The sequence below is a fragment of the Papilio polytes genome, unplaced genomic scaffold, assembly GCF_000836215.1.
Source record: "Papilio polytes unplaced genomic scaffold, Ppol_1.0 DF824169.1, whole genome shotgun sequence".
Taxonomy (NCBI): domain Eukaryota; kingdom Metazoa; phylum Arthropoda; class Insecta; order Lepidoptera; family Papilionidae; genus Papilio; species Papilio polytes.
The window spans coordinates 4,684,492-4,695,376 of record NW_013525035.1 but is presented as its reverse complement, the minus strand read 5'-3'; the positions used below and the strand labels follow the sequence as shown (position 1 = coordinate 4,695,376).

Below are 10,885 nucleotides of genomic sequence, written 5' to 3'. Positions count from 1 at the left end.
CTCTATTTCAATATGTTACAAAGTACTCTGTGAAGGTTTCATAATATTATTTGTCGAATTGTTTCATTTGTCAAAGTCAAATTGTCAATGTCAGTGGGTGGATGGACGTGACGTTTTTTAAGCACAGCTAATAAATTACAGAATCTATCTTTTTGGCTTTTATTGTAAAAATATCAATGTGTGTTTTTGACGGGAATTAAAGTTAATATGATTATTTTAAAATTTGCACATTAAAATTAGAATTTGTTCACAACATGGTAGCTAATAGGTAGTATCAGGAAAAAAAACAGATATTTTATATTTTACGTGTAGAACCGAATAAGTTGTTTATATCACAAAGAACGGGGATTTCAATAATTTTTAGCGATGGAAAATTTCCATGAAAGAAATTAAAAACAATAACAAATAACAAACGTAAAATAAACCAAAAAGACAAATTTAAGAAAATTAATTAATGAAATTAATAAATAACAATAAGATATTTTTAAATAACGATAAAGTTTCGCTTCGACCTATACAAAAATAAGGAAAATCGCAAGTAACCAAAATGTGCATGACATCCTTCCTGTTTGCCTGTTGCCAAAAATAGGTTTTAGAAGAGATTATTTTAAAAACAGTTATTTATAAAACAATTGCCGGTTCTAAATTTTATTTTAAAATAGTATTTTTGGTTTATTTTACGTTAGATAAATCCCGTTTATGAAAGTTTTCAAAACCAACTGTAACTTTAGTTCAAGTACGAATACCGCCCGATTCCTTTAAAATCATGTGTTTGTTTCAGTGCTTTTGGAGCAAACTCCCAGTTATGCATTTTGGGAGAGCTAAGAAAACGGGCATGTTTATAAAAAAATCTGCAGGCAAAGTTCCGTAACGATTTTTTTATTTTCAAGGCATTTCAGTGGGTGAGAATCTTGAAAAATATTAGAATAAAAGGGTTCTTTAACTCGCATTTTTTAATTTGCACAGATACCTAATGTTTTTATATTGTAAAATAATCAGTGTTTAATGGTTTTTATAAATCTGAAAAATCAAGATATCATTGATAATTTTTTTAATAAATTTTTGAAGTGGCAATTTTGACTTCTTTTGAAAAAATCGAAAAATCAAGATTACTCGAAAACGGTTAATTTTTGTGTCATGCATATAGGAGTCAAAATTATCACAAATTATCGCTTCTATAACCTCTTAACGGGAATACGTCTAATTACCAATAACACTGATACAATACAATACAAAAACCTACATACACCTGTCTATTTGGTAATAATTAATTACTGAGAAATACTAACTGTAAAATAAGAATTTTCTTGTATTGAAGATTATCATGGTATTCTAAGATACAACTTAGTAATAAAGTATAGCACAAAAAATCACAAACATTTTACGTGTTACTTTTTAACAACACAATTATTGGAAAAAACTAGTTCGCTAGTTATATCAAGCAGTTCAAAGAACAATAATGTATTGTTATTCATTCCTCGAAAATAATATAACTAGCCGCTATCACCCTACGTTATCCGTGGCAATTTTATTTCGCAAAACAAAAATTTAGATTTAGAACAAAGTAATACTAAACTATATAACAAAAATACGAACAAACATTCTTCCTATAAGATAACAAGTAAAGATATATAGAAAACAACTGTTTTATGAGATATCGAAAGTTTCTTCGGTTTTTGTGAATCCGTGATTCATACTCTAAACCCATGGGAGTTTTGATAAGCTATCCTTTTTGTTTTTTAATAATCTAAACAAAAATACAATAAGCCGTGATAGTATTATTTAGAATATCAGTGGAAAGTCCGCTTCCTTTGATAGCTACACAACCACATCCCGTTTGTCACATAGATTAGACGAGCGATAGAAGATACTTTACACTTTAATGCCTAACTGCACTTTTTATTTGTGGAAATTTAAATAATTAACTTATGATACATTCTTATCCGTCGATTTCTTATTTATAGGAGTTTAATCGTTGAAGTATGTAATTTCAAAAATCAAATAACAAAATGGTTTAAACACTAGTAACTTGTTCTCCGTCATAAGTCCCTATATTTTGTTATGTAGGGGTGTTAATGAAACGGCGGTTTACTCGACTGTTTATTATTCTTAATACCGACGGTACATTATATTGGCATATACATATACAACACATACTGTACCTATAAATCCTGTCTGCTTGGTTACTTAATCTTTGTTCTACTAGTACAACATAAAATGCGCGTTAATTTGTCATTTGAATTTGCTTCTGTAAATGTTCAGTAATTCTAGTCCCAAATGTTGAAAACACAGGATTTTTTTACTCTGTGATTATTTTTATTATAGTTAAACGAAAACCGATTGGGTTTTTGTTATTTTTTTTTATAGTAGTGTTTTTTTTTATTTTATAAAATGAATGTAAAGTGTTTTTTAGTTTTGTTTATTATTGGATATATTAAAGCTGGTAAGTTTGTATTTTACAAGGTTTCTAAACGTTTTTATTTACTACTGAATTATTAAATGGGAAAGTCTGGATGGACGTGTGGATAGATAATCGTTACTATGTATATTTAAAACATAGTAATTAGATTAAAACACAGGCTAATTATTAATTTTTTTAGTTAATTCCGCGCGGATGAAGTCGAGGGCGAAAACTTTATAGAGAGAGTATTTTTCTATGAATTATATACCCAATAAATTCTGAAGTAATAAATTGTTGTACTATTTGTATACGTTAAATATATAAATCAACGTTTTAATAAACTTAAGTACATTATATGCAAATAGATGTGGTCTACGGTTCTATTCCTTTCAATGATTACATAGTCCTACAAGCCTAGAGAGTAGTTGGAATCCTTGATCTGTTAATGAGGGACACATATGAGCAATTTAAATTATTAAAAATATATAAAGTCGTAGTAATGCAATAAATATTTATCAACCGGATGGTCGCTCTTGGTTTGTCCTCCGCACTTCCGGCGACAGGCTGCGTAGGAGGTCTCTCACGATCAGCAGACTTGCTCATATGTTAAATAACCCAAAAGAATTTAAAAATGTAATTAATGAAGCGTTAACTCAATGGAGAGTTCATCTTGAACGATTCCTGCCGCCGAGTTTCTTCATCGGACGACACGACAGACCGCCAGGTACCATCCTCACCATCTCGATGGCTGGCATTCTACAACCGTGCGGTTTTCGCGGAACTTTCTGCCCCGCACAGCCGCGTTTTGGAACGGTCTGTCCTCGGCGATATTTCCAAACCAATACGACTTAAGGTCCTTCAAGAAGCGAGCCTATCATTTCCTCAAAGGCCGGCAACGCATCTGTAGTTCCTCTGGTGTTGCGGATATCCATGGGCGTCGTTGACCACCTTGGTGTTCACGCCGCTCGTTTGCCCCCTTTTATGACAAAAAAAATCTGATCATGTTGTTAAATTCACCGACCATTCGACTGTTGTTGAACTATATTCTAGTTGAAGCATAAGCCTAGAGTATAGTTGAACGGTACAAGGGAATTTCATTAAAATCGATGCATTCTTATAGAATCGAAATTCTCAGAGCCGGAAAAAAAATAATATCCTATGAGATTTTACAAAATGATTGAGTGGTAGAAGCTTAACAGCGGGTTTAAGCCGTTTTTTACGGTTAATTACATAACATGGAATAACTTAACACGTTTACTGCGGCAAGTAAAATAATAATTATTTATATGGTGCGGCGGCGGGCCAAAATACGCCCCCAATTATATTTCAGACAGTGCGTCGCAGGTCTTTCTAGACCCACCAGTACTAGAATAGATTAAATTGCTATAACTTTATGTAATGTAATGATCGTTTGGAACGAGAGGGACATAGTTTTCTTCGTCCGCACTAGCTTAAGTACCACATCAGGTCGATATCGACCTGTTACGCAGTGTAATTGTTAATTATTAATTTTTTTTTTCAGATTATTTGTATTCTTCATCTTCAGCGGCGTCATGTGGATTCCCTCATATAGATAATGGAAGAGTGCGAGTGAGACAAAAATCTAGATTAGTGAAGTTTATTTGTTCGCCGCGGTACGAGTTGGTTGGCAATAAATATGCAACCTGCAGGGGCTCGCAATGGGACGTGCCGTTGCCCGTTTGTGTTCGTAAGTTAATAACAACATGTAAATTATTGCCTCTTTAGTATAAAGAAAATGTACAATCGGGGAAACCGACGGTGGTGTTAGCTACAATCGTTTGATCATTTTGAAACGAGAGGCGAAACGAAACACGATTCAATGCAGCTTATATACGTATCTGTACGAAAAGCAGTCGGTTAATGATTAAGATATTTTTTTATTATAATCCCTTCGTTTGCACTCACTGCTATCTTATTAGTTATTTGTAAAAGTCGGAGATTGTCTCGTTACAATGAACAAAGTAATTTTTGCCAAAGTGAAACACCGCAGATTTCCACGACTGTACCTGTCGTATTATTCCTCCTTTGTGATAAAAGAATACAAGCCTGAAAATATGTCAGGTTAGTCACCTTTAATAGGCCATAGTATATATTGAACAAATCCTCTTTCAGGTACAGGATGCAAGGTACCGTCTATTGAGAATGGAGTGGAGATACCTTCAAGACAAAACGCCTGGGTGGTTTTCTTCTGTCTGCCAGGACATAAGATGATCGGCTCTTCGACTATATATTGTGATGGGAGACGATGGAACGGGACAGCACCATCCTGCGTTGGTGAGTTATTCATTCCTCTGACGTTTGTATTCTTTCCTTCATCGAGAACTTTCTACTTCAAGTAAAAGTGCTTGATCGTCATCAATCAACAACAAATTAGAAATGACGTCAGGAAACGTATCTGTGATTATTAATTAAGAAGTAATTGTCTCCATAGATGCAACGTCGTCTGGTTTACCGAAATGTGACTTCGAAGATCCGAAGATCTGTGGCTGGATGCAGGATGATCTCCACGACTTTGACTGGATCAGGCTGAATCAAAAAACACCTTCTAATTTCCTCTTTACGGGACCTTCGTACGATCATACCTACGGAAAAGGAGGTTCAGGTAATGCAAATCTTTGCTTTGTTATTGTTATACAATCAACACCAGGTTACTATACGTCCCCATTGAGGGGCTTGGAGTATACTCTAAGTTAGGCTGACTAGGCCTTAGTCAACGGCGCTGGCCCACAGCGGGTTGACGTCACACGTATCTTTGAATTTCTTCGCCGATATGTGCAAGTTGCATCGCGATGTTTTCCTTCACCGTAAGAACGTTAGGAAAATGATGTAGATATTAAATTCGAAAATCGTATTGGTTACATGCCGGGATTCGAACCCAAGACCTGTGAATTACAAGTCAAGTCGTTAAACCCCTGAGTTACCGACGCTCTGTTTTGATATGATTCCTGTTTAATCTTGGCTTCATTTAGTCAACGAAAAAATCGTAAATTACTTAATATCATGAAAATATAATTTTGATTTTAGGTTACTATATGTATATTGAGAGTACATCAAGATTAGTAAATGACAGCGCCCGTCTCATATCGCCGATATACGACGGCGCCTTAGCTAAGGATGGCTGCTTTGTATTCTTTTACCATATGTATGGAGAGTAAGTAATCGTGAACCTATAACATTCTATTTTAGCTCATGTTTTATGCGCATTTTTACTATAAACGTGGTATAAGGGGGGGGGGGGTGGATGTAGTGTTACAACGAAACCAGCAACTAATCGCATGATGCGAATATTACATTACACTATGTAACGTCCTTGTAACTGTCCGTGTACTTTTAATTCAACTTTAAGCTTTGTAAATCTTCAATTTTCTTCTAGAACGACTGGTGGTCTCCGTGTATACCAGAAACCGGAGAACTATGCTTTGAGTTCTCTCCTCGGACTGAGCAGTAGCGAGAAACAGAAGTATATTCTCTTCGAGAAGTGGGGCAATCTTGGTAACGTTTGGTACGACGCTGTTCTGCCCCTTGTCGACTTCTCTGATAACTTTCAGGTAATAATTACTAAAAATAATAAAGTACTCATCATCTTCTTGTCCTTATCTCACTTATGTAGGGTCAGCATATTCCCGCCCTCGTCACTCCCTTCTTAGAATTTAAACTCAATAATTATATAAGCTTTAAAGTATTGGAACAGACTTCTATTTCTATAATAAATAATCGATATGATGAAAAAATGATGTAACGTGGCCAGTCACATTGAAGTACCACGCAGATACTTTGGGAGCGCGTACACCTTTGACTAAACTATAGCACAACTGTTTAGTTTCGCTTTGATTGCTATGAGCTTATATGGAGGTTTACACTACTTGATTTTTAGTTGTGCAACTAAACAGTTGAACGCTGCGAAACAGTTGACAATCGACAATCGCACAACAGTTTTGCATGATCTATCATCATATCATTATCACCTTCCTGCTTATCCTATTCCCGTAGGGAGCACCGGGTTTTCGTCCACCAAATAACTCTTTGTAATCATGTCACCTTTCACACAATCCATCTGTTTCTGTCTACCACTACTGTCTATATTCATAACTAACGTTCTTCTTGTTACATGCGATCATCTAATGAAATATCTGATGTTTTCAGATCGTAATCGAAGGTCTACGAGGGTCTAGTTTCACTAGCGACATCGCGATAGATGACGTGGCCATCCTGCAGGGCAGCAATTGCAGCGTGGCGCAGCTTGAAGCCACCACACCCTCGGAAATCTCGTGTAAGTTTACTAAAACAGTAGTTTGTTGGCGTAATTTAAAGACCGAACAGAAGTACAATGGCAAAATCATTAAATAACAAATACTCGTTTGAGATGTAAGGTTTTTTATTGTATTTTTAAAGCGGATTCATGTACGGGTCGCTGCGACCTTCTGGGCAAAAACACAGCCAGCGGTGGCTGCACCTGCGCAGCTTCTTGTATAAGAGAAAATAACTGCTGCATCGATTTCTTCGACACTTGTGTATTTTCTAATGGTAAGCACACTTTTAGCATACTATTTGTATATACTAGACTAGCTATTGCTCGCGACTTCGTCTGCGTGAAATTAAAAAAAACTAGTAAAAGACATAGCCTATGTTACTTACTGATAACAAAGTTTTTTAATAGGGAAATAATTTTTGAAATCGATTATAAGTTATTGCAACCGCTCTTAGTCTATCTATACTAATTATAAAGAGGAATGATTTGTATTTAGGGCTCTCGCGCAAGATCAGCGCTGGGTGCTTCGATCAGAAGCATCCAGCATTTATAGCTGAGCGAGGAGCCAATCCGGTCAGCATTGCATACACATTTTAATTATTTTGTTTGTCGTGTAATTACGTGTTTATTATTTATTCCTTTTTAATTACTTTGTTGTGTGTTTTTTTCTCTTATTCCAATTGTATTGTAGTGGTGATATGATTAAATGCTGTTTTATTTTATTTTTCTATGTTTTGAAATAACTCAAAAACTACTCTGCCGATTTGAAAAATTCTTTCCCCATTAAACAGTTACGTTATCAGTGAGTAATATAGACTATGTTTTTTACCATTTTTTTTTTAATTCCACGCGGATAAAGTAGCGAGTAACATCTTAAAAGATAAATGTAATGTTTATTCTATGCGACTTCTGATTATTAAAGAATTTAAATGCTTGCAATTAAAGGAATAACTTTCATACACAGATGGCGACAATAACAACGACGATAATTCGAGCAATAGTACAGAGATCGCGCCGCAAACGCAAAAATTAATAGCCAGTACACCATTTACTACCTCAACAACTACAACCCTCACACCAAAAACTACCTCAACAACAAGACGATCAACCACTTCTACAACGACTACAACTGCTAAACCGACAACTACAACATCAACTACAACAACAACCACGACAACAACTACAACTCCAAAAACAACCACAACTACATCAACGACCACAACTAAACCAGTCACTAACGTTACTAAAGTCACAAAGATTGCTACCACAATCACACCCAAACCAACAACACAACCTACAACAAAACTACAAACAACTATTAAAACGACCAGCCCTAAAATTCAAATAGATTATTCATTCACTCCAATACAAGATGTTTTTCAAGATGAAGATGATAATGGAATAAAAGACGAAGAAAATACAGACAAAGAGCAAAATACCATAGAATACGCGACAGAGCCTACAAGTAAGTAAAGTATTTATTTTTGAACAACAATCTTTAGTAGTTAATCTTTTTTATTAAATTCACTTTTATTAATAAACTAATAATAAACTTTTTTTAAAGAAAAAATGTTGAGATTCATAATTCTACAACATGTTTACGAGAAAAGATTTTTTTTACACTTATCTCATATAAATGTGATCCCAAATATTTATTTTGCTCTATTTTCTTGTGTCAAATCTAGTAATGGAAATAGGACCTATTTATTGTTGGAAGAGTTATCCTTAGTTCTAGTTTTTTTAAACTTATTAAAACTTTCGTGAGTCATTTTTGTATGGTTTTTTTTGTTTTTTTTTTTTTACTGATTATGTCACAAAAGTTCACTTATCTTTTTTATTGTTTAGATTACTTTATATTGATATTACTGTATGTTTTCAATAAATATCACTAAGACGGAAAAACCCTAGCTTCTACAAGACGGGCTTAACTTAGTGGAGGAACTAGGAGTGTAGGAGCTGTTCGACTTCTGAAATAAGTAAATTGACAATTTTTTATCCTTTCCAGAATCTGGTAGTTTGAAGACGGGTCTAATATCAATATTAGCTATATTATGTTGCATTGGTTTGATTTGGTTGCTTTTGGAGGTTAGGAGTTCTCGCGGCAGACGCACTTTGGCGCGTATCCGAGGTCATGTCACCAGCGATCCAGAAGTCAGATATTTATCAACAGATGTAGATGATGATTAAATTATTTTAATTTATTAAATTATGCTTTTTATTCTATTGTTTCTTTTATCCTAACTCGATACAAGAGAATTCAAAAGTGCAGCGTAACGATAAAAAGTTTTTAGGTTAGTTTTCCGTTACTAATACTTGAATATGGGGATGAAAATTGAAGAAAGGATTCCCATAAGAATTAATAACCATAGACAACTGAGACGAGAAGAAAAAAGTAAAAAAGGACTCGGAAACGCTATAAACTCTTTAACTAAAACCAAAAGATACCACCTAAAAAAAATACCTAAACTTAATTAAAAAAGAACACGACTATAACGGTCAAATAGCGCCATCTATTGCCTGCATTTTAAAACAGATTTTATTTTTGAAATATAAGCTAAATAGCTAAATGCTCTATCCTATGAGCCTATGATACTGTAGTGGGCTAATCGAATGATACATCACTAGTCAAAATTACCAGTTATGGTTTAACCCGTCGTAATAGAATTTATTTCCTTACGGTAAACATAACCCTTTTTGTCACGGTAAAAACCGTGTGAAAATTGTACAGAAAATATGGTCATATCGTACATAGTTTTCACTTCAATTTTTTTAAATGGCAACACTTCACACAACTGGCGTCATTAAAAGCGCGCGTTATTCAAATGGTGACCTTAATACCACTTTACCCCGTTTCCAGTGTCACCCGCCATGGGGGCGGGACTTAAGATATGCTATCGCGTAACTATCGACCCAACGCGTCCGCCATTTTGTTAGTGCGCAGGCGCGAAAATATATGCGGACCAAATGACGTTTGCAAGCCACAGTACCACGAATTCCGGCCTGCAAATAACTGTAAATCAGCTCTCGAACGAAATTGATCTTTTTTATCTACGTATAATGATCGCTTGTTAAGGAATACAGGTAAGAGATTTTCTTATTTTTTTTATTATTGTTTTTAATAATGTAATTTTCATGTTTTAAAATTTTAAATTGTACTTGATTGTAAACGGATAACGTTGGTTTTACGTGATTGTTGTGTTGCAAAGATAAGTTCTTTACAATTATTTACGAATGTTAAATTAAAATGCTAGTGCTGGGTTATATGTAATTAATCGAAACCTTTGATAAATTAACGGTTGTAAATAGAATAAAAAAATCTTGTTAGAATTATTCAAACTCCTTTTTCAAACTAATGACCGTTTTCATTCAATTTAATCAAAGATTCATCGACAGTTTCCGCATGAAAATGTTTAAGCGACATTTTTCAGACAATTCGATGTGTTCTGACTTTAATTTATTTTCAAGTTTTCTTTGAATACGTTCTTAAAAATTCTGATATTTTCAGAGCTATTTCCTTATAGTTAATTGTTAAATATCCTAGGTTTTGTTTCGAATGAGTCTTCTATATTTTGCTGATGTTAAAAAAATAATCCTAATTTCTTTTTAAAGTATTTACATTATGTTTAATTTAAAAATAGTATCTTGCTCCCAAGAGATATATTTTCCGAATTTCACTGTTACTCTTCCTTCCCAAAATAACTTAATGTCTAATTGTTTGTATATTATGAACTACAAACTTATTTAAAAATAATTTAATAATCACTGTAAGAGTAAAATAATTGTGATATTCTTTATTTTAATTTTCAATGTTTCGTAAAATTTCATACTCGCACAATGTGCGGCTATTATATAATACGACTAATTTCACGTAACAATAAAATCCAATTTAATTAGAGATGCAATACGACATTGCATTCTTCGCAGTATTATAGAAGAGTTTCGAGTCAAGGACGTCTGACGTAATCAAAAACAATTGTTATGTAAGGTTTGTTACGTGGATGCGAGGGAAATGAAGAAAGTTTTTTTTTTATAGAATAGTAATTTAGAACCTTAATTACTATTGCTTTTCGCAAATTTAAAACATGATGAAGGAAAACATCATTAGAGGAAGTTTGAGAGTAGCCCCAGTGGTTGAGAAAATAAGGAGTAAAAGGTTAGAGTGGTATGGGCATGTTATGAGAAGGGATGAATCGCATGTAACAAGAAGGATGTTA

At 34.0% G+C, this 10,885-nt stretch overlaps 1 protein-coding gene across 1 annotated transcript; it reads left to right on the top strand.

Annotated features, from left to right (window-relative positions):
* The first annotated feature begins 2,391 nt into the window (after positions 1 to 2,391).
* On the top strand, positions 2,392 to 8,889 carry LOC106111302 (MAM and LDL-receptor class A domain-containing protein 2-like). The gene is made up of 10 exons (XM_013293327.1): positions 2,392 to 2,443; positions 3,924 to 4,109; positions 4,535 to 4,696; positions 4,854 to 5,024; positions 5,447 to 5,573; positions 5,796 to 5,970; positions 6,566 to 6,692; positions 6,815 to 6,946; positions 7,636 to 8,136; positions 8,677 to 8,889. The coding sequence occupies exons 1-10, from the start codon at positions 2,392 to 2,394 to the stop codon at positions 8,856 to 8,858; spliced, it is 1,815 nt and encodes a 604-aa protein (XP_013148781.1). The 3' UTR covers positions 8,859 to 8,889.
* The last annotated feature ends 1,996 nt before the right edge of the window (positions 8,890 to 10,885 follow it).